At 45.5% G+C, this 24,846-nt stretch overlaps 1 protein-coding gene across 4 annotated transcripts in view; it reads right to left on the minus strand.

Moving 5' to 3' along the window:
• myh11b (myosin, heavy chain 11b, smooth muscle) overlaps positions 1–24,846 on the minus strand; it is a 187,316-nt gene that overhangs the window by 111,819 nt on the left and 50,651 nt on the right. For all 4 annotated transcript variants that reach the window (XM_072560160.1, XM_072560158.1, XM_072560159.1 and 1 more), the window contains exon 4: positions 5,326–5,353. In XM_072560160.1, coding sequence (XP_072416261.1) covers positions 5,326–5,353 — 28 coding nt within the window. The remainder of the gene's footprint in view (positions 1–5,325; positions 5,354–24,846) is intronic.

Consider the following 24,846-nt stretch of genomic DNA (forward strand, 5'->3'; position numbering starts at 1 on the left):
TTTATAATTGACTGCAGCATCTTTCCCACTGACCAATTAGCACTGACGTCAGGCTAATTGGTCTATAATTCCCTGTTTCCTCTCTCCTTCCTTTCTTAAAAAGTGGACATTAGCCACAGGAAGGAAATCTGCCATCCTCACTTGGTCTGGCACACATGTGACTCCAGACCCACAGCCTTCAGAAATCAATTCAAGGGCAGTTAGAATCATACATTACAGGAGAGATCCTTCAGCCCATCGAGTCTGTACCGTCAACAGAGGATAAAGTGGTTAAAGAGCAACAGAGGATAACTAATCCAATCCACAGGAACTGATACTGAATCTATAGAACATTGGAAAATGATCACCAATGCATCCACAATTTCTAGAGCCACCTACTTCAGTATCCTGGGATGTAGACCATCAGGTTCTAGGGACTTATCAACCTTCAGACCTAACAGTCTCTCCAACACCATTTCCTGCCTAATATAAATTCCCTTCAGTTCATCCATTACCCAAGGTCCTTCAGCCACTATTACATCTGGGAGATTGCTTGTGTCTTCCCCAGTGAAGACAGATCCAAAATACCTATTCAACTCTTTTGCCATTTCCTTGTTCCCCACTTTAAATTCACCTGTTTCTGTCTTCAAGGGCCCAATTTTAGTCTTAACCAATTTTTTTTTCTTTTCACATACCTAAAAAAGCTTTTACTATCCTCCTTTAAATTTTTGGCCAGTTTGCCTTCGTACCTCATCTTTTCTCCACTTATTGCCTTTTTAGTTATCCTCTATTGCTCTTTAACTACTTTATCCTCTGTTGACGGTACAGACTCGATGGGCTGAAGGATCTCTCCTGTAATATATGATTCTAACTGCCCTTGAATTGATTTCTGAAGGCTGTGGGTCTGAAGTCACATGTGGGCCAGACCAAGTGAGGATGGCAGATTTCCTTCCCCTGAAGGACATTGATGAACCAGGTGGGGTTTGTATAACCACCAATGTTTCCATCCACAAAACCACAGCCTCGATTTTCCCAATGACTGAGACCATCTCCATTGTTGTGAAAATGTTGGAAAACACAGAGAATCCCAAGTCCCACCCCTGAATGCAGTATTTTCAGTTTCTATCAGGCGTGGGATTTGGTGTGTAGGGGAAGGGGGGGAATCAGTGCGTAGTTTGTACATGGATGGGTCCCGGGGGCAATTATCCTCCTGCTTCCACTGATGTGGAATTTTGGAATCTCTGGAGTATGAAGTCTGGAATGTGGAGAATAGACCAGATAAGATCAGGCCAGTTCTCAATGCATTGCTTCTGGGCAGGTGAGATATGGTGCCAGGATACCAGGGGGTGAGGGGTGTGAGAGGATGTGGTGGTGTCAGATACTATTTGAGGATCGGGGTGAGGTGTTAAAGATCCCTTCCAGGAATCAGGAGCCCTTTGGAACTGTTGACAGTGGAGAAGATTGACAGGTTCATAAACTGCCCAACCTGTCAAAAATGGTCAAGACGTGTCAGTGAGCATTGAACTGTGTCTTAAGAAATAAAATGCATTGTGAAAGTCTCATTAACTGAACTACGGGAACTATTAACATGTGCCCAGAGATTTGTAGAGACTCAGTGAGTGAGGTGGATAGGTGGAGGGGAAATGGGTGATGAGTGGAGGTAGCACTAAGTTGTCATGGGGATATGAGGGACCATTTGAGATGTGTAGAGGACATTAGGTTACTTGGATTGGCATTGGTGGGGCATGGGGAGTGGTAGGTTCAATTGCATGGAAAACGTGAAAGGGGGGTGGTGCAGCAGAGGTTATTAAAGGACATGTAATAGGACAGAGAGTCTGGAAAGGAATCAAACTTCAGGCACAGCAGATAAAGGGGACAACTATGAGAAGAGGAGCAGTCCACACAGGACGGAGGGTGTTGTACTTCATTACACACAGTGTACAGAAGAAGGTAAGTGAACTTGTAGCATGATTGAAATGAGCAGGTATGATGGAAGGACAGTGGAAGGGCTGCAAGGGGACCAGGGCTGGGAATGAAATATCCAAGGATACACATCCTATCGAAAGGACAGAGAGGGTAGGGTTACCTTACTCAAAAGAAATGGAACTTAATCAATAGCAAGAAGTGAGATAGAGTTGGAAGGTGTAGACCCTGTATGGGTGGAGCAGAAACTCATCCCAGGGAAGAAGAATCTTACCAAGGAGAGGGCAAGGTAACCATGGCTGACACAGGAAGTCAGGGACAGCATAAAATCAGCGTTCAATGTGGTGAGAGTTAGTGGGAAGCTAGAAGATTGGGAAGCCTTTAAGAACCACCAGAGGATAACTAAAATAAGCAATAAGGGGGAAAAGGTGCTGGGGAAGGTGAAAGGTCTGAAGGTGGATACATCACCTGAGCCAGATGGACTATAGCCCAGAGTTCTGAAGGAGATGGCTGAGGAGATTGTAGAGACATTGGTGATCTTTCAGGAAGCACTGGAGTCAGGGAGGGGAGAGGGTCCAGAGGACTGGAAAATGGCAAACGTAACATCACTGTTTAAGTAGGGAGGGAGGCAGAAGACAGGAAACTATAGGCCTGACCTCGGCCATTGGTAAGATTTTAGAGTTCAGTATTAAGGATGAGATTGTGGAGTACTCAGAAGTGCAGGGGAAAATAGGGCTGAGTCAGCACGGTTTGTCAAGGGGAGGTCATACCTGACAAATCTGTTCGAATTCTTTGTGGAGGTAATGAGCAAGTTAGACAAGGGAGAGCCAGTGGATGTGATCGATTTGGATTTTGAGAAAGTCTTTGATGAGGTGCCACACAGGAAGCTGCTAAATAAAATCAGAGCCCATGGTGTTAGGGGCAAGGTAGAGGATTGGCTGACTGGCAGAAGGCAGAGAGTAGGGATAAAGGGTCCTTTTCAGGATGGCAGCCGGTGACTGGTAGAGTTCCGCAGGGGCCAGTGTTGGGACCACAGCTATTCACATTATACATTAATGATCTGGACAAAGGCAGTGAGGGCAGTGTTGCTAAGTTTGCAGCTGACACAAAGGTAGATGGAGGGACAGGTGGTGTTGTGGAAATGGGGAGGCTGCAGGAGGACTTGGACAGGATAGGAGAGTGGGGAAAGAAGGGGCAGGTGGAATACAGTGTGGGAAAGGGTGAGGGGATGCACTTTGGGAGGAAGGATAGAGGCACAGGCTGTTTTCTAAATGGGAAAAGGCTTCGGAAATCTGAAATACAAAGGGATTTGGGAATCCTGGTTTAGAGTTCTCTTCAGGTTAACCTGCAGGTTCAGTTGGCAGTTAGGAAGGCAAATGTAATGTTATAATTTGGAGATGCCGGTTGGACTGGGGTGTACAAAGTTAGAAATCACACAACACCAGGTTATACTCCAGCAGGTTTGTTTGGAAGCACTAGCTTTGGAGCGCTGCTCCTTCATCAGGTGGTTATGGCCTCCTGGTTATGACACTCTGGAGGCAGGAAACATGTTTCCGCTGATGGGTGAGTCCCGAACCAGAGGACACAGCTTAAAAATAAGGAGTAGGCCATTTAGGACAGAGATGAGGAGAAACCTCTTCACCCAGAGAGTGGTGGCTGTGTGGAATGCTCTGTCCCAGAAGGCAGTGGAGGCCCAGTCTCTGAATTTGTTTAAGAAAGAGTTGGATAGAGCTCTCAAGGATTGTGGAATCAAGGGTTATGGAGATAAGGCAGGAACAGGGTACTGATTGAGGATGATCAGCCATGGTCATAATGAATGGTGGTGCAGGCTCGAAGGGCCGAATGGCCTACTCCTGCACCTATTGTCTATTGTCTATTGTCTATTGCCTCCACAATGTTATCATTTATTTCAAGAGGGTGAGAATACAAGAGCAGGGATGTACTGCTGAGTTTGTATAAGGCTCTGGTCAGACCGCATGAAGAACATTGTGAACTGTTCTGGGCCCTGTATCTAAGGAAGGATGTTCTAGCTTTGCAGGGAGTCCAGAGGGGGTTTACAAGAATGATCTCGAGGATGAAGGGTTACTCACATGAGGAGTGGTTGAGGACTCTGGGTCTCTACTCGATGGAGTTTAGAAAGATGGGGGTGAGCGATCTGATTGAAACTGACAGAATACTGAGGCACTTGGATAGAGAGGATGTGGAGAAGGTGTTTTCTTGAGGGCACAGCCTCAGAGTGAAGGGACAACCCTTTAGAACTGAGATGAGGAGGAGTTTCTTCAGCCAGAGGGTGGGGAATCTGTGGAACTCATTGCGCAGGGGGCTGAGGAGACCATGTCACTGAGTGTATTTGAGACAGAGATAGGTAGGAGGGCTCCAGGGTTGTGGGGAGAAGGCAAGAGAATAGGTTTGGAAACATATCAGCCAAAATTGAATGGTGGAGCAGACTCCATGGGCTGAATGGCCTTATTCTGCCCCTTTATCTTATGGTCTAATATCATCGGAAATCTCTGAATTCTCTGATTTAAAATGGAGACTTTCCGGAGGCTTCCAGATGGAGAGGAATTGCCCAGTGGCTTCAAAGTCTGGTGCGATAGGGATTCCTCAGGGTCCCGATGCACACCTCCCACCTACACTTGAATAATGTGATCTGGCTGTCGGAATATCCAGGCAAGTGTCCTCAACACAGTAAAACATCCCGAGACATTTCACAGGAACATTATCAGATTGGATCAGGCACCAATTGGTAGAAGATGATATCAGGACAAGTGTCTAAAAGCTTACTGGAAGGATTAGGTCTGATAGAGTAACTTAAAGACGGAGGGGACAATCGAGAGGTTTGGGGAGGGAAGGCCAAAGCCCAAGGTTTTAGCAGATGGAGAGGGGAGCAGCAACAAGGGGTCGGGGTGGGGGGGGGACTTAGAATCTGGGGCATTCGACAATTGGTGCAATGTGTTTCATCAACTTTATGAAAATAAAATATTCTTAAAACAATGTAAATAATGTCAGTATGTCGGCAATAGAATGCAGGCAAAATGTTCCAATGTGGATTGCAAATAGTGAGCATTTGCATTTCCTGAGGCTCACTTTGTATTCCAGTTCAGAGGAACGTAGAAAACAGGAGCGGCTGTAGGCCATTCGGCCCTTCGAGCCCACTCCACCATTGAATCCTATCCAGGCTGATCATTCAACTCAGTCTCCCACTTTCTGTCCCATACCCTTTGATCCTTTAGCCTCAGGAACAACATCAAATCCTTGATGAAAACATTCAATGTTTTGAACTCAACGGCTTTCTGTGGCAGAGAATCCCACCCTCTAAGTAGATTGAAAAGGAGCAACATTAAGCCAAACTTATTTTAAATACAGTCAGGGGAAAGAATCTGCAAATTTCCAGACAGGTAAAAGTGAGAGGTCTTTACTCACGTGCACAGAATGGACTGGTCTTCACGATCTGTTAAGAAATGTAAAATGAGTGAAAAAAATTAAAATAAAACTAGGTAAAATAATGTGACATAACTTATCAAATGATATTAAGTTGTAAAATAATTTAAATGAATCTTAAATCATTAAATCATTTAAAAAAATAATCTGTAAAATAATAAATTGAAACAAATCCTGAGATTGGATGGATTCCTCTCCATTACAAGGATACATCGTTTAAATTGCCAAGCAACCTCAAACACACCTGAGAAACCTTATGAAAGAGTCACTGATTAATCACTCAACGATGCACTGAATCTCATAAATAACATAAACTTAATTTCAAAATCCCTCCTTTGATTCATTTATTCTTTTCATAACAAGGGAGTCTCACCAAATGAAAGCTTACTGAATTGACTATAATTTATTTTAACACTTTAACATCTTGTTTGGTTTCTAATCAAATACTTAATACGATTGAGCAAGCCAAGCTGATTGCTTTTGCAATGTTAAAGCCTCAGTGCAATTGTAGATGGGCGATAAATGTGGCTTCATCAATGTTACCCATACCTCAAGAATCAAAATAAATCTCTAATTTCTCTCTGGTGACATCCAACTCAATAGAATTGACTTCCGTTAGTTCTGTGTGTGTGTGTGTGTGTGCGTGTGTGTGTGTGTGTGTTGCGCACTTGCGTGCATGCAGGATGGGATATATATAGGTGACATGTGAAAATGGTGATAGTGGTAGTGTCTCCACCTCTGGGATAAGTGACCCAAATTCAAGTCTTGCTTTTTCCAGAGGTGTGTAATAACATCGCTAAACACATTGATTGGATAATATATAAACATTGGTTGAGTTAACTGATGGATTGGAAGTCTTAAGATGAAAAATATCGTCAGAGAGATAGACACTGCCGGTATTCGATTAACACAGTTAGTGAGTTTTGAGAAGATTTGTAGCTCAGGTTGTGGTTCTGAATGTAGGTTTGCTCGCTGAGCTGGAAGGTTCATTTCCAGACGTTTTGTCACCATACTCGGTAACATCTTCACTGAGCCTCCGGACGCAGCGTTGCTGATATTTCCTGCTTTCTATTTATATGTCTAGGCTGCTTCACACAACAGGAAATGACATCACCAACCCAAAGAAACCCAAACATAGAAATAGAAAGCAGGAATCATCAGCAATGCTGCGTCCAGAGACTCACTGAAGATGTTACCTAGTATGGTGACGAAACGTCTGAAAATGAACCTTCCAGCTCAGTGAGCAAACCTACATCCATTAACACAGTTACTTCTGAAGAACTGTGGATGCTGGAGATCTGAAACAAAAGCAGAAATTGCAGGGGAACCTCAACAGGTCTGGCAGCATTTGTAGAGAGAAACAGAGGTAATGTTTTAAGTCCAATGCTACAGAACACCAGTTTGTGACTTTCCTGGCTGTAGGAACCATGAATTTGTCTCGTTTTATCAGAACATATTGGTTTAATCAAAAGAAAATCTTTTAAAATAGTGATAAGTCATTTAAACACAAGGTCACCTGGATATAATGAGAATGAAGATTGTCTGTGGAAGCTTCAGAGAAAAGTGGTCTGATCAAGGGCAGGCAGATTGTTACCTGTTGGATTTGGTTTTCCTTTTTGTTCAAGTAATGGGAAGAGGCCATTGGGGACAGCGCCCAATGAGCTGCTCATTACTCCTTCGTCATTCTTGTGCAGCTGCCCTCAACCTGCAATTTCACCCTCACAGTTAATGTCATGTACACGAGGCTGATTCGGTTATTAATGTTGCGTCCCCGCTATCCTTCACAGGGTGGATGTTGTGCGATTGTGGAAGGCTGGGTGTAAAGGTTGTACATTTCTGTATCCTTTTAGGATCGGCAAATCCCAAGGCCTGGTTTGCTGTAGAATGGATGGATGTTATGGTGCACAGCTTAAGGTGTGAGTAAGTGTGTGAGTGAGAGTGAGAGAGAGACTCTGTGAGTGTGGGAGAGAGACTGTGTGTGTGGGAGAGAGAATGTATGAGCGTGAGAGAGACAGAGTGTGTGTTTCTATCTGCGTGTGAGAGCGTATGAGTGTAAGACAAACAGTGTGCGTATATGACTGAGAGAGTGAGTGTGCAAGAGAGAGTGTGTGTGGGTGTGTGTCAGTATGAGCATGAGTGTGTGTGTGTGAATGTGTGTGAGTGTGAGTGTGTGTAAAAGTGAGTGTGTGTGTGCAAGTGTGTTGTGAATGTATGTCTCTGTGTGAATGTGTGTGTGGGTGTGCATATGTGACTGAGTGCATGTGAATATGAGTGTGTGAGTGTGTGTGCGAAAGTGAGTGTGTGTGTTTGTCTATGTGTGTGTGTGTGAGAATTTGTGTATGAGTGTGAGTACGTGAAAGTGAATGTGTGTCTGTGTGTCCGTGAGAGTGTGTGTGTGTGTGAGTGTGAATGGGTGAGTGTGTGTGTGTGAAAGTGAGGGCGTGTGTCTACATGTGTGTGAGTGTGTGCACGTGAGTGTGTATGTGTGAGAATATGTGTGTGAGAGTATGAGTGTGTGCCTGTGTGGGCATATGAATGTGTGTGCACATGTGTGTGAGTGTGTATGTATGAATGTGTATGACTGTGTGTGTGAGTATGTGTGAAAGTGAGAGTGTGTGTGTATGTGTGCGTGAGTGTGTATGTGTGAGAGTGTGTGTATGTCTGTGAGTATGAGACTGTGTCTGTGTGTGTGAATGTGTGTGTATGAGTATGAATGTGTGTGAGTGTGTATGTGTGAGTGTGTGTGTGTGTGAAAGTGAGAATGTGTGTACATGTGAGAGAGTGTGTGTGCATGAGTATGAATATGGGTGTGAGTGTCTGAGTGAGCGTATGAGTGTATGTGAGTGAGTGTGAGTGTATGTGAGTTTGACTGTATGTGTGTGGATGTATGAGTTTGTGTGTGAGTATGAGTGTATGTGTATGAGTGTGTCTGAGTGAGTGTGTGAGTGTGTATGTGAGCATATGAGTGTGTGTGCAAGCATATGAGTGTGTGTGCACATGCGTATGAGTGTGTGAGTGAGTGTGAGTGTGTGTGTCTGAGTGTGTGTGAGTGAGTGCGAGTGTGTGTGCATATGTGAGTATGACTGTATGGGTGTGTGTGTGAGCATATGAGTGTGTGTGCACATGTGTATGAGTGTGTGAGTGAGTGCGAGTGTGTGCGTGTGTGGGAATGACTGTATGAGTGTGTGAGTGTATGAGTTTGTGTGTGAGTATGAGTGTGTGTGTGAGTGTGTGTGAGTAAGACTGTATGAGTGTGTGTGCGAGCATATGAGTGTGTGTGCACATGTGTATGAGTGTGTGAGTGAGTGTGTGAGTGAGTGAGTGTGTGTGAGTGTATGAGTGAGTGCGAGTGTGTGTGAGTGTTTGTGAGCATGTGTGTGTGTGAGTGTGAGTGTGTGTATGTGTGTGAGTGTGTGTGCTTGTATGAGTGTGTGTGCGTGTGTGAGTGTGTGTTTGTGAGTGTGAGTGTGAGTGAGTGTATGAGTGAGTGTGAGTGTGTGTGTGTTTGTGAGTGAGTGTGAGTGTGTGAGTGTGAGTCTGTGTGTATGAGTGAGTGTGAGTGTGTGTGTATGAATGTGTGTGTTTGTGAGTGTGTGTGCGTGTATGAGTGTGTGAGTGAGTGTGAGTGTGTGTGTATGAATATGTATGCGTGTATGAGTGTGTCAGTGAGTGTGTGTGTGAAAGTTTGTGAGAGTGTGAGTGAGTGTGTGTGTGAGTGTGTGTGCGTGTATGAGTGTGTGAATGTGTGTGTGTGTATGAATGTGTGTGAGTGTGTGTATGAATGTGTGTGTGTGATTGAGTGTGTGTGTGTGAGTGCGTATGCGTGTATGAGTGTGTGCGTATATGACTGTGTATGCATGTGTGAGTGTGCATGTGTGTATGTATGAGTGTGTGTGCATGTGTGTATGTATGAGTGTGTGTGCATGTATGAGTGTGTGAGTGTGTGTGAGTGAGTGTGTGGGCATGTGTGGGCATGTGTGAGTGTGAGTGTGTGAGTGTGTGTGCATGTGTGAATGTGTGTGAGTGTGTGTGTACGAGTGTGTGTGAGTGAGTGTGTGTGTGAGTGTGTGAGTGTGAGTGTGTGTGAGTGTATGAGTGAGTGTGAGTGTGTGTGTGTTTGTGAGTGAGTGTGAGTGTGAGTCTGTGTGTGTATGAGTGAGTGTGTGTGCATGTGTGAAAGTGAGTGAGCGTGTGTGTGTACGAGTGTGTGTGAGTGAGTGTGTGTGAGTGTGTGAGTGTGAGTGTGTGTGAGTGTATGAGTGAGTGTGAGTGTGTGTGTGTTTGTGAGTGAGTGTGAGTGTGAGTCTGTGTGTGTATGAGTGAGTGAGTGTGTGTGTATGAATGTGTGTGTATTTGTGAGTGTGTGTGCGTGTATGAGTGTGTGAGTGAGTGTAAGTGTGTGTGTATGAATATGTGAGCGTGTGTGAGTGTGTGTGTGAATGTTTGTGAGAGTGTGAGTGTGTGTGTGAGTGTGTGTGCGTGTATGAGTGTGTGGGCGTGTATGAGTGTGTGAATGTGTCTGTGTGAGTGTGTGTATGAATGTGTGTGTGTGATTGAGTGTGTGTGTGTATGAGTGTGTGCGTGTATGAGTGTGTATGCGTGTATGAGTGGGTGAGTGAGTGTGAGTGTGTGTGAGTGTGTGTGAGTGTGCATGTGTGTATGTATGAGTGTGTGTGCGTGTGTGTATGTGTGTGAGTGAGTGTGTGGGCATGTGTGAGTATGAGTGTGTGAGTGTGTGTGCATGTGTGAGTGTGAGTGTGAGTGTGTGTGTACATGTGTGTGAGTGTTTGTGCGTGTGTGTGTGTGTGGGAGTGTGTGGGTGTGTGTGTGAGTGAGTGTGTGTGCATTTGTGAGTGTGTGTGGGTGTGTGTGAGTGAGTGTGTGCGCGTGTATGAGTGTGTGCACGTGTGTGTGTGAGTGAGTGTGTGTGCGTGCATGTGTGTGTGTGAGTGTGTGTGTGGGTGTGTGTGTGAGTGTGTGTGCGTGCATGTGTGTGTGTGGGTGTGTGTGAGTGAGTGTGTGTGGGTGAGTGTGTGCGTGTGTGAGTGTGTGTGGGTGTGTGAGTGAGTGTGTGTGTGAGTGAATGTGTGCGCGTGTGTGAGTGTGTGTGAGTGTGTGTGGGTGTGTGTGAGTGTGTGTGTGTGTGTGTATGGGTGTGTGAGTGAGTGTGTGTGTGAGTGAGTGTGTGTGCGTGTGTGGGTGTGTGTGTGTGTGTGTGTGAGTGAGTGTGTGTGCGTGTGTGTGAGTGGGCGTGCGTGTGAGAGTGTGTGTGGGTGTGTGTGTCTGAGTGAGTGTGTGTGTGTGAGTGTGTGTGCGTGTGTGAGTGTGTGTGGGTGTGTTAGTGAGTGTGTGTGGGTGTGTGTGAGTGTGTGTGGGTGTGTGAGTGAGTGTGTGTGTGAGTGAGTGTGTGTGCGTGTGTGAGTGTGTGTGTGTGTGTGTGAGTGCGCGTGTGTGTGTGTGTGAGTGCGTGTGTGGGTGTGTGTGTGAGTGAGTGTGTGTGCGTGTGTGAGTGGGTGTGGGTGTGGGTGTGAGTGAGTGGGCGTGCGTGTGAGAGTGTGTGTGGGTGTGTGTGTCTGAGTGAGTGTGTGTGTGTGTGGGTGTGTGAGTGAGTGTGTGTATGAGTGAGTGTATGGGTGTGTGTGAGTGTGTGTGAGTGTGTGTGAGTGAGTGTGTGTGTGAGTGAGTGTGTGTGCGTGTGTGTGTGTGAGTGTGTGTGTGAGTGTGTGTGGGTGTGTGTGTGAGTGAGTGTGTGTGCGTGTGTGAGTGTGTGTGTGTGTGTGTGTGAGTGTGTGTGCGTGTGTGCGTGTGTGAGTGTGTGTGGGTATGTGAGTGAGTGTGTGTGTGAGTGAGTGTGTATGCCTGTGTGAGTGTGTGTGTGTGTGCGCGCGCGTGTGTGAGTGTGTGTGAGTGTGTGAGTGAGTGTGTGTGTGAGTGAATGTGTGTGCCTGTGTGAGTGTGTGTGTGTGTGTGTGTGAGTGCGTGTGTGAGTGTGAGTGAGTGTGTGTGTGAGTGAGTGTGTGTGCCTGTGTGAGTGTGTGTGTGTGTGCGTGTGTGAGTGTGTGTGGGTGTGTGTGTGAGTGAGTGTGTGTGCGTGTGTGAGTGTGTGTGAGTGTGTTTCTTTGTCCAGCAGCAGACGTGACTATCATGGCGGCTTATCAAATAAATCTTTAAACTTAGTGACTGATTTGTGCTTTTGTTTATTTCAGCAAAGATCAGCTGATATTAAAGCAGGCATGAGTGAATTTCCTGAGAGTTTCTGGTCAGTTGCATGGGAAACAACATCAATTTACCAGCAGAAAGGGGAGGAGAAAAGTCATGAATAGTTTACGTACAGACAAAATATAGAGACTGCAATTTTCAGCTTTGGTGGTACTTTCAACTTAAAATCAGTTTAAACAAAGTACGTCAGACTCGTAGCAGCTGGTTAGGGACATCACTCAAATTGGTTTTCCATTTGATTTCAAAGTTACACGGTTTAGTTCTCTGTGTTTGTTGTGTGAAATGGTTGGAGTCTGTGCACTGTATGTCTGTCCCATTCAAGCACCCCTCTTTACAAAGGCAAGGCTAATGTTTCTGGTAACGAATGATACCAAACTATTACCATAATCAGCTGTGGTGTGGAGGTGCCAGTGTTGGACTGGGGTGGAAAGTCTGAAATCACATGACACCAGGTTACAGTCCAACAGTTTATTTGAAATTGCAAGCTTTCCGAGCAATACTCTTTCATCAGGTGACAAAGGGGCAGCGCTCCGAAAGCTTGTGATTTCAAATAAACTGTCGGATTGTAACCTGGTGTCATGTGACTTGTGAAGTAATTAGCTGGGCGGATTATTGTTTAAGTACAGGTAAACACTCCTGTTTATAACACACAGGGTGTTCATTTTAAACACACAATGAGCTGGTGCATCGTTTCAATGTAGAGCCCGACAAAGAGACAACATCACCATTGTATGCCTTGTAACCCATCTCTTTTGGCATGTTACAACATATCTTCAGCATGGGTGGGACAGGGACCCTGACCTCTTGGGCACGAGGTTGGGCCACTACCACAGCACCACAGGAATCCTGACTGTAAGCACCAATAAGTGGAAGTCTGCAGCTTGTTTTACTCGATATACTCATGGCTCTTTTGGGGTGTGTCTGCCTCTTTCACAACAATGACAATTGTGAAAGCTATTCTGCTGAATGCAAGACAGTATCGTCGGGCGATGTCTTAAGAATTCCTCCACGGGACATGGGCTAACAATTATTGCCTAAGGGCAACGTGAAATAGCTGGCTAGGCCATTTCAGAGGGCAGGTGGAAGTCAGTAAGATCAGTATGGGTCTGGAGTCACACGAAGGCCAGTCCAGGTAAGAGGACATGAGGGAACAAGATTGGTTTCCCAACATGGTCACATTTATTTGTAATTCCAGTTAACACAGGTTCAAATGTCAGCATCTGTCATGATGGGATTTGAACCTATGTGCTCACTAGCCTGGGACTCCAATTAATTGTCTATTCTCACTGCTAACTGTAACCATTAACATTACACCACTGCCTCCCTATGGGGCCCAGTCACTGGGGCTGGGAACTGAGGGCCCATGGAGTTTTCCTCACCCCCCTGTCCTGAAACCGTTCAGAAATGTTCATTAGCTCACAGTCACCTGCTTTCCAACCTTCCTAAATCCCCCAGAGTCAGCTGGTGCTACTTTCACAGAAATCAAATGCTGGCCAAAATTAACCGGCTGATTTGTTGCATGTTTTATCTGGTCGCTTGAAGGTGGAACTACACCTCACTATTTAAATGTGGCTCCACATTCCTGTTTCCAAGATGAGCTCCAATCTATCCCTCTTGGCCACGTTGAAGAAAATGTCAGCAAGCTCCGCACTGACAGTGCTGGTCCACATGGACAACAACCTCATCAAGATCAACAACAGGAATTGCTGGAAAAGCTCAGCCGGTCTGGCAGCATCTGCGGAGAGAAATCAGAGTTAACGTTTCGGGTCGAGGAAGGTCGAGTTCTGAGGAAGGGTCACAGGATCAAAAATGTTAACTCTGATTTCTCTCTGCAGACGCTCCCAGACCTGCTGAGCTTTTCCAGCAACTTCTGTTTTTGTTTCTGATTTACAGCATCCCCTGGGGATTTCCCATCTGTCCTGGACATGGTGGGTGGCAGGAGACGGTGAGTATTGAGCGAGAAAGGTGCGTAGTTGATGAGATGTGTTTGGAGAGATGTGGAGAGAAAACTTGCTGAGCTTCGCAGGAGACTGACCCTCCGTGAAACCCGATGACTCTGACAGCCAGAAGAATATTAGTTTCTTCAAGTGGGTCAGTGCCGATGGGCCAAATGGCCACTTTCTACACCATAGGGATTTTATCATTCTCACTGTATTGGATCAATTTACAGCTTGACAGACTCCCAGTTATTACTTATTTCCATTTTCCTCCACTCTGTGTGTTTTTGTACTCACTTAGTGAATATCGCAGACCCCTTTCACTGCATGGACTCTAATGCTGCCTGTCACTTTGAAAAGTCCCATAGATGGCATCAACTTTAATGAACATGTTTAAAACACCAGCCAAGATAATCAGGTTTTATAGCCTTTCATGAACAACATTCTTTGAGTTTTATAATTATTGCACTGTTTGAATAACACTGAACAATTATTATTACGTATTTCCATTCTTGAAATGTCTTGGTTTCTCAAAGCTAGCTTTAAAAGGTCAAAAGCAGATGGTAGTGAACTTCTGGTCAGAAGGTTATTATAGCTCGGCGAAAGGAGTGGGAAAAGTTTTAACTCATGTTTCTGAGAGACTGGGTTCTGGTTGAATTTGTGTTTCTGCTTGGGAGACTGAGATTAAAACCCCTGAAGGCCAGTCCTCTCTGCAGGTTTTGCACTGACTCTGTTTTGATTTTGAGTCAATCTATAGTAAGAACTTCAGCAGAGAATTCACTGGACCCAGACAACTTTGAAATAAATAATCATGTCCCCTGCCATCAGTAGGATATTTTGCTTGTTACATATTATGGCTGATCCTGATGAGCCATTGGCTGACTGAGTGGTGGAATTAACTGGATCACACAATGTGTAGGGGGAAATGATCTCACAGACACTGTTGCTTGATCTTCACAGCTTTTTTTGCACCAATCTGGAACCCCCCCCCCCCCCAAATGAAATGTCAAACCAGCTCAAGAGAATCAGAGACTGTGTGGGCAGTATGATTCAACGAGATGGGTCAACTCTGGTCAACATACTCCCCTGACAGAACACAATGTCTCGATTTGATGGATTACCACTGAAAACAGATGGACCGAATCCAACACCAGTTCAAGGTGGTAATCAGAGAATTAAAATGACAGGCAGCCCCAAGTTGCCGAATCGCTGAGAATTTGTTTTGCTGATTGAAAATGGGTGCTTGCTGTAGGGGTAATGAGGTAATCCTAATGTTACAGTCCTGCCTGATATTGTGAGCAGCATAAACAACGCAGTAACATTTCCAGCACTGACTTCCTCTTCCACTGCCACGCAGAATTCTGTGCAGAACATAAAAAAAAGAAGGGCAGCATTGTGTATCAGATCATCCCTGCTGGTCTTGAAGCCTGTTTATTCAGCAATGAAATCAGATAAGAGCAGATTCCACTCTCTTCCATTTCTTAAAGGAAATATATTTAATCATAGAATCATACAGCACAGAAGAGGCCCATCGAGTCAGCACTGACTAAACGATTCTAAATCTACAGCAGACCCACGTTACCGCACCAGGCCCACAGCCTTCAATGTTATAACATTCCGAGTGATCTTCCGAGTTCTCTTTAAACGTTGTGAGGTTTCCTGCCTCCCAGGCAGTGCATTCCAGATCCCCCCACCCCACCCAACCACACCACTCACCACCTCATGGTGTCATCACTGGACTGCCCACCCAGGTATGTTCAGGAGACCCCACGGCCAAATCCTGCCATGGCAGCTGGTGGGATTTGAATTCAATTTTTAAAAATCTGGAATTAAATGTCCAATGATGACCGTGAATTCAATGTAGGTTATTGGGGGAAAGCCCATCTGGATCACTAATGTCCTTTAGGGAAGGAAACTGCCAATCCTTACCTGGTCTGGCCTACATGTGACTCCAGACCCACAGCAATGGGGTTGACAGTCAACAACAACTTATATTTATACCTTTAAGGTATGATAGCATCACTTTGTGAAGTTGGTTAGCCCATTTGGCTGGTGAGTAATCCCAACAGCATGGGTTCTATCCCCACACTGGCTGAAGTTACCACAAAAGACTCTCCTTCTCAAGTTCTCCCCTTGCCTGAGGCATAATGACCCTTAGGTTAAAGTAGCACCAATCATCTCTCTCTATAATGCATATCACTTTATTTAATAACATACCTGAAGCAATTCACAGTAGCATTGTAACGCACAGCAGAATACTGACCCACATGAGGAGATTATAGATTAGATGACCACTGTGCTGGGGAAGGAGCTGTGTTAAAGGTGGAAAGTAAGACAAAGAGATGGAGGGCTGGGGGAGAGGGATTTCCTGAGGTACAGCTTCTAGTCAGAGACTCCAAGCTGAAGTCCCATTTAAATTTGAAATGACGGACTGCATCTTGATCTAAGCTGCAGTTTTTTAAAGTTTACAACAGCATCGACTATGTTAACCAATGGAACTGCAAAAGTTGTATCTCCTAATTTGGAACTAAACTGTATTGTCTCTGACCTCTTGGGCAGTAATGAGCAGTCGACAAACCAGTCAGAAACCATCTCTTGATTGTATTTGTATTTATCGAAATGTTAATGACTTCCTCTGTATACAGGCAGCGTTGAGTTAATTCCTGCCATAATCAGCAGTTTCCAGCATTTCCTATCTAAACCTTACTCCTCGACACGCAACTGGCAATAAATGTTGCTCTTCTTTTTTGATTGGTGCTATTATTTTCAAATGCTGGACAGTAACCCAGAGTTCCACACTGTACAATGCAGACAATCAGCCTCTTCAGAAAATGTTGCTTCCAAGAGCAGCTTCTATCACTGAGCTTTGTGCCTTGGGAACTTTCTCTAAGTATTCTCCTGGGATCTGCCCATAAATGCTTAAACATTCCTCTAGTTTCCTGTTTATCTCCTGAATGTTTTGCATTGGCAATTTACTATAACTTGGAATCAATGACTACCTTAAATGGAGTTAAAACAGGCACAAGGTTTATTCAGTCTGCAACAGCTGATAGTTAGTCCAGACCGATCTGTTGCAATAGTGGAAGATACCCTGCTTTCAGCTGAAGTGGGATAGATTAAAATTGGGCAAATATGCAATAGAGGTCAGATCAATATGGACCATCACCTACAGTTCTCCAGCAAGTGGGAATAAGGACCAACCTAGAGGAGGAAAATAGATAAAGGGTGTGCCATCACACCAAGTGTGAACCAAGTTGGCAGTGACAAGACTTGGCAGATGGAATGTAATACAGGAAAACATAAGGTTATGCAGAGCAGTTGTAGGAGCTGAATTTTGTTTCAATGTAGAAAGATGGCCAGAGGCTGCAGAACAAAAGGATTTGGCAATCTGAATTCAACAGATCACAGGGAAGGCAACTGGAATACCACCGGTTATTTCAAAGGGAAAGACTATAAAAGTTGAGAGGTTGTGATAAGGCACTAGTCAGAATACCATGAACAGTTTTATCTAAGGAAAGATAGACTGGCATTGGAGACAGTCCAGAGAAGGTTCACTAGACTAATCCTGAGTACAGAGTCAGTTCTCAGCCAGGGTCACCGGACCTGAAACATTAACTCTGATTTCTCTCCACAGATGCTGCCAGACTTGCTGAGCTTTTCCAGCAATTTCAGTTTTTGTTTCCGAGTATGGAGGGACTGTTTGACTGGGAGAGGTTGGGTGGATTGGGTTTGTGGTTGTTGGAATTTAGAAGAATGAGAGACGACCTTATTGAAACATACAAGATTGGTAGAGACCTGACAGGGTAGACGCAGAGAGGTAGGATCCCCTTGTGGGAGAGTCCAAGACCAGAAGGGTATCAAAGGGGAGTGAATCCGTGGAATTCTTTACCACACAGGGCTGTCCAGGCTGGGTCATTCAGTAGATGCAAGGCTGAGGTAGACAGATTGTTAATCAGGAAGGGAATTGAGGGTTTTGGGGCAAAGGCAAGAAAGTAGAGTGAGGATTATCAGATCAGCCATGATCCCTTTGAATGGTGGAGCAGACTCGATGGGCTGAATGGCCTACATCTTATAATCTTATTGAAGTCAGTAAGTTGGCTGTGTCTGCCTGCTCTGAGGAAAGGTCACCGGAACCAAAACGTCAACTCTGATTTCTCTCCGCAGACGCTGCCAGACCAGCTGAGCTTTTCCAGCAACTTCTGTTTTTGTGGCTGTCTATGCCTTTTAGCTAGGGATTGGTCCAATGTGTCTGGGAGAAGTCTAAGGAGTGGGAGAATAAGAACACATTGTTATAAAATATATCCAGTTGGATACAGATATGAATAATTTTGGAACACCAGTGACTTTGAGCATAACACTCAAGATTGTATAAATCCTTACTGCTACAGCTGACCAATAGTTGGTAAGAACAATACACACCTTTACTGGGTAAACAGGAAAAAACGTCAGTTATACCCACTGTTTGACAGGTTTGTGACACTCTGCATACATTATAATAAGCTGCTGTGTGAGTTCTGTATCAAGTTGAATGCTTGTTGGGACACTTAGAACATAGAACATTCCAGCACAGTACAGGCCCTTCGGCCCTCGATGTTGTGCCGATCTGTGGAACCAATCTGAAGCCCATCTATCCTAGAGTATTCCATTTTCATCCATATGTTTATCCAATGACCATTTAAATGCCCTTAAAGTTGGCGAGTCTACTACTGTTTCAGGCAGTGCGTTCCACGCCCCTACTACTCTGAGTAAAGAAACTACCTTTGACATCTGCCCTATATCTATCACCCCTCAATTAAAGCTATGCTCTCTCATGCTAGCCATCACCATCCGAGGAAAAAGGCTCTCACTGTCCACCCTATCTAACCCTCTGTTTATTTGATATGTCTCAATTAAGTCACCTCTCAACCTTCTTCTCTAGAACGAAAACAGCCTCAAGTCCCTCAGCCTTTCCTCGTAAGACCTTCCCTCCATAGCAGGCAACATCCTAGTAAATCTCCTCTGAAACCTTTCCAAAACTTCCACATCCTCCCTATAATGCAGTGACCAGAACTGTATGCAATACTCCAAGTGCGACCACAACAGAGTTTTGTACAGCTGCAACATGGCCTCATGGATACAAAACTCAATCCCTTTACCAATAAAAGCTAACACACTGTATGCCTTCTTAACAACCCTACCAACCCGGCTGGCAACTTTAAGGGATCTATGTACATGGACACTGAGATCTCTCTGCTCATCTACACCACCAAGAATCTTACCATTAGCCCAGTACTCTGTAGTTCTGTTACTGTTTCCAAAGTGAATCATCTCACACCTTTCCGCATTAAACTCCATTTGCCACCTCTTGGCCCAGCTCTACAGCTTATCAATATCCCTCTGTAACCTGCAACATCCTTCAGCACTATTTACAACTTCACTGACCTTAGTGTCATCTGCAAATTTACTAATCCATCCTTCCACGCCCACATCTAGGTCATTTAGAGTCATAGAGTCATAGAGATGTACAGCATGGAAATGGACCCTTTGGTCCAACCTGTCCGTGCCGACCTGATATCCTAACCCAATCTAGTCCCACCTGCCAGCACACAGCCCATATTCCTCCAAATCCTTCCTATTCATATAACCAACCAAATGCCTTTTAAATGTTGCACTTGTACCAGCCTCCACCACTTCGTCTGGCAGCTCATTCCATACACGTACCACCCTCTGTGTGAAAAAGTTGCCCCTCGGGTCTCTTTTATATCTTTCCCCTCTCACCCTAAAACTATGCCCTCTAGTTCTAGACTCCCCCACGCCAGGGAAGAGACCTTGTCTATTTATCCTATCCATGGTTCCTCATGATTTTGTAAACCTCAATAAGGTCACCCCTCAGCCTCTGACACTCCATGGCTCCCTCGTTCAACCACTTCCTCCCTGCCTGACAGGTACATACTTATCAAGGACATACTGTAGCTGGTCCTTGAATAAGCTCCACATTTCAATTGTGCCCATCCCCTGCAGTTTCCTCCCCTGTCCTTTGCATCCAAAATCTTGCCTAATCGCATCGTAATTGCCTTTCCCCCAGCAATATCTCTTGCCCTGCGGTATACACCTATCCCTTTCCATCACTAAAGTAAACAGAACTGAAACCTCTGTGTTTATAAAAGAGTAAGACATCTAGTTTTACCCTTCAGTGTAAGCTGCTATGACGTGGCTACAGCACACACTGTATTTTACGAGAAAACCTCTCCCCTTGTGATTTTACGTGAACTTAGCTGAGAAAAATGGGTAAAATTTAATCATGAACTTAAATTGCCGAACTGAGCAGGAAAGCCCAAAACACAGAGATCAGAACTTTAGATAACACAAACCCTGGAGGATCTGAATGACTGTTTGGGTTTTGATGAATTCTTGGATTCTTACAACAGGGGAAAGGCAACTGCCTGGGGATTTATGGGAATTAAATGTGCAGGGTTACAGGGCTACAGCACGAATGGTGATCACCTGATGGAATTGCTCTACAGGGGTTAACATGGACTTGATGGAATGAATGGCCTCCTCCTCTGCTCAATGATGGTGAGTGACTTAATTTTCACTTGTATGGTTTGTCACGTTGTTAGAAATGTTTAACACCAATAGTGTGGGTGGTAGGGGAGTAATTCGATTTTTACTAGCGCTGGGAATATGAATTTACTGTAGCAGCTGGAAATTAAATCCAATAAGTAAATCAGGAACGAAAAGCTAGTCTCAGGAATGGGCCTGTCAATTACCAATCTGTGTGTTTCATTAGTGTCCTTTAGCTGAAGGAATAAGAAGCAGCAGCAGTAGGCCATTCAACCCCTCAAGCCTGCTCCACCATTTAATACCATCATGGCTGACCTCATCTCAACCTCAACTCCATTTTCCTGCCCGCTGCCCATAATTAATTAAAAATCTAACTCCCTCCTTCAATTTATTCAATGTCTCACTGTCCACCACATAGATTCATGACCCTTCAAAAGAAATAATTTCTCATTTCTGTTTTAAACCTGCTAGCCCTTATCCTAAAATGATGACCTCTCCTTGTAGGATCTGCTATCTTTACCCCAAGTCTGGCCTACAAGTGACTCCAGATCCTGTGAATGCCTCTGAAATAGCCCAGCAAGCCATCATGGTCAAGGAGCATCAAAGACAGGGAAGAGATGCGGGCTTTGTCAACAATGTATCACAAAGGGACAAAGACTTATCCCCAGTTCTCTCCTGTTCCTTCGATGAAACACCCAATGTACAATAGTTTCAGAGTGAGGTATAAGCTTCTCAACAAAATAATGACACGATAAATAAAAAACATTTATAGTAATTCCATTGGGAGGTGGGAGTTGACAGTTAAAAAATAGAAACCACACTGTTTACTTTTCCATGCGAGGTTCCCAGCGATGTTCCGTGCCAGCGTCAGTATCCAATCATTCGGCTGATCATCAGTGTTTCAGGGGTCAGAGGTGTTTGTGCTTCACCGGAGACTCTCACTGATGATGTTACCCGTGCATGGTGACAAAACGCTTGAAAACAAACCTTCCAACTCAGTGAGCTAACCTACATACTTATTTTTTCAATTGTAACCCATACAGAGTAAAATGCCATCCCCTATTCCCAATTCCTCCGCCTCCACCGGATCTGCTCCCAGGAGGACCAGTTCCACCACAGAACACACCAGATGGCTTCCTTCCTTAGAGACCGCAATTTCCCTTCCCACGTGGTTAAAGATGCCCTCCAACACATCTCGTCTACATCCCGCACCTCCGCCCTCAGACCCCACCCCTCCAACTTAACAAGGACAGAACGACCCTGCTGCTCACCTTCCACCCTACCAACCTTTGCATAAACCAAATCATCCGCCAACATTTCCGCCACCTCCAAACAGACCCCACCACCAGGGATATATTTCCCTCCCCACTCCTTTCCGCCTTCCGCAAAGACTGTTCCCTCCGCGACTACCTGGTCAGGTCCACGCCCCCAAACAACCCACCCTCCCATCCTGGCACTTTCCCCTGCCACCGCAGGAACTGTAAAACCTGCGCCCACACCTCCTCCCTCACCTCTATCCAAGGCCCTAAAGGAGCCTTCCACATCCATCAAAGTTTTACTTGCACATCCACTAATATCATTTATTGTATCCGTTGCTCCCGATGTAGTCTCCTCTACATTGGGGAGACTGGGTGCCTCCTAGCAGAGCGCTTTAGGGAACATCTCTGGGACACCCGCACCAATCAACCACACTGCCCCGTGGCCCAACATTTTAGCTCCCCTCCCACTCTGCCGAGGACATGGAGGTCCTGGGCCTCCTTCACCGCCGCTCCCTCACCACCAGACGCCTGGAGGAAGAACGCCTCATCTTCCACCTCGGAACACTTCAACCCCAGGGCATCAATGTGGACTTCAACAGTTTCCTCATTTCCCCTTCCCCCACCTCACCCTAGTTCTAAACTTCCAGCTCAGTAACTGTCCCCATAACTTGTCCGGACTTGTCCTACCTGCCTATCTCCTTTTCCACCTATCCACTCCACCCTCTCCTCCTCCCTGACCTATCACCTTCATCCCCTCCCCCACTCACCCATTGTACTCTATGCTACTTTCTCCCCACCCCCACCCTCCTCTAGCTTATCTCTCCACGCTTCAGGCTCTCTGCCTGTATTCCTGATGAAAGGCTTTTGCCCGAAACGTCGAATTTACTGCTCCTCGGATGCTGCCTGAACTGCTGTGCTCTTCCAGCACCACTAATCCAGAATCTGGTTTCCAGCATCTGCAGTCATTGTTTTTGCAAAGATACAACTAGCCTGACTTTAACACACTGTAAGTGAGAGGGTTTTGAATCAGTTGTTAGCTCACTCAGACATGACATCACTGAAGAGGCCTTTCAGCCCATCAAATTTGCACCTACCTATCTACACCAGTCCCACTACCCTATTCTTGGCCCATAGCCCTGAATGTTATGGCATTTCAACTGCTCATTCAAGTACTTTTTAAAGGTTATGAGGTTTCTTGCCTCAGCCCCGCTCCCAGACAACGCATTCCCCATCTCACCCCACCCCACCTCTAGTTCCCTCTAAACCTCCTGTCCTTCAGCTGAAAATGATGTCCCTCATTGCTGACTCCTCAATCAAGGTAAACAGCTACTTCCTATCCACCCTGTCTATGCCCCTCATAATCTTATACACCTCCTCTCTCCGCCTTCCCTGCTCCTAAGAAAACAACCCGAACTTATCCAGCCTCTCTTCATCTCTGAATCGCTCCATTCCAGGGCAACATCCTGGTGACTCTCCCCTGCACCCCCTCCAGTGCAATCCCATCCCTCCCATAGTGTGGAGACTAGAATTGCACACCGTATTCCAGCTGTGACCTAACCAAGTCCTGTACATAACCTCCCTGCTCTTAGAACCTACGGCACCACTAATAAAGGCAAGTGTTCCTTATTTTGTAATTATTCACCTGTTAAGCTCCCTGTTCTATTAACCTATCCTGTTACCTTCATGGGTCTATGCTGAAGGACCCCAAGATCCCTCTGTTCCTCTGAACTTCCTGGTGCCCTGCCATTCATTGAGTGCTCCCTTGTCTTGTTCCTTCTTCCAAAATGTATCACCTCACATTTATCACAGTTAAATCAATCTGCCACTGATCTGCCTGTCCGACCAATTGGACAATTCTTTAAAGATTTGGATTGAGATGTGGCCTGGATTGTTCTGGAGGTCACCAAGTCCAGCCACAAGACTCACACCTACACTCTGACCACCCGACATGGTTTCACAGCATCAAGGGCCGAAGGGCCTGCACTGCCTACTGTACTGTACTAGGCGGAAGTGGGGACTGCAGATGCTGGAGATTTGAGTCAAGATTAGAGTGGTGCTGCAAAAGCACAGCAGGTCAGGCAGCATCCAAGGAGCAGGAAAATTGATGTTTCAGGCAAATCGACTTTCCTGATGAAGGGCTTTTGCCCGAAACGTCAACTTTCCTGTTTCTCAGATGCTGTCTGACCTACTGTGCTTTTCCAACACCACTCTAATCTCTGTATTACCAAGACCTACAGGACATACCACCAGTGCTTTACCGGACATGCTCACTGATGTTGTTACCTCGTCATGGTGACTAAACATCTGAAAATAAACCTTCCAGCTCAGCGAGCTAACTTACTTATTATCAACCTGAGCTAGGAATCTTCTCAAAAATCGCTGTAATGTTCTACGTTCTATATTGCTGTACCTTAACTGTCGCTGTGACCAAAGGCTGGGCAGGCCAGGAGTTTGGATGAGTCGGAGGTGAGTGAATTGAAACGTATCAGACCCTGAGGGGGACTTGACGGGCGGATGTGGAAAGGAAGTTCACTCTTGTGGGAGAATCTAGAATGAAGGGTCAGAGTTTCAAATACAGGGTCACCCATTTATCACAGAGATGAGGAAACATGTTGTTTTCTCTCAGATGGTTGAGGGTTTTTGGACTTTCCTTCCTCAAAAGGCAGTGGATGCAGAATCTTTAAATATTTTTGAGACAGAGGGAGATAGATTCTTGATGACCAAGGGAGGGGGTGGGTGGGAGGTGAGAGGTTATGCAGGGATATAGAATTGAGGTTAAAATCAGTCACGATCTTATTGAACATTGCAGCAGGCTCTCGCACGGCCAAATGGCCGACTCTGTTTGAGTTTCTGATTGCTGCTTTTATGATTTGAATTGAATTTCCACCAGGGGCTGTGGTGAGATTTGAACCCATGCCACGTCAGCATTAGCCTGGGCCTCAGGATCGAAAAACCTACCGATATTCTGACAAAACCATCATCAGCTGATGGTCATGGGGAGGTTTTGTGGGTGGGTGGGGGTATGGGGTGTGCTCAGTGAGTCTAGCCAATGCTGAGGAATCACTCCAAGGTGGGAATCCACTTTGGGACCAGCCAGAAAGTGTTGGAGAAACTCAGCAGGTTTGGCAGCTTCTGCTGAGAGAGAAACAGAGCTAACGTTTCAAGTCCAGTATGACTGGAGTCATTCTGAAGAAGAACCATCCTAATTTTGAAATATTAACTCTGCTTCTCTGTTCCCATCAAAGGGTCTGGGAAATGACACTCATTTTGGTGAATGGGAGGCCAGATTTAAAGGGCTGAATGGCCTACTCCTGCTCCTATTTACGGTGTTTATGTGTTTATTCAGTCATGGGCATTGCTGGCTGGGCCAGCATTTATTTCCCGTCCCTAGTTGCCCCTTCAGAAGGTGGGGGTGAGCTGCCTTCTTGAACCACTGCAGTCCATGTGCTGTAGGTTGACCCACAATGCCCTTAGGGAAGCAAGTCCAAGATTTTGACTCAGTGACACTGAAGGAACAGTGATATATTTCCAAGTCAGGATGGTGA

Source organism: Chiloscyllium punctatum, chromosome 40 (genome assembly GCF_047496795.1).
Source record: "Chiloscyllium punctatum isolate Juve2018m chromosome 40, sChiPun1.3, whole genome shotgun sequence".
Classification (NCBI taxonomy): Eukaryota; Metazoa; Chordata; class Chondrichthyes; order Orectolobiformes; family Hemiscylliidae; genus Chiloscyllium; species Chiloscyllium punctatum.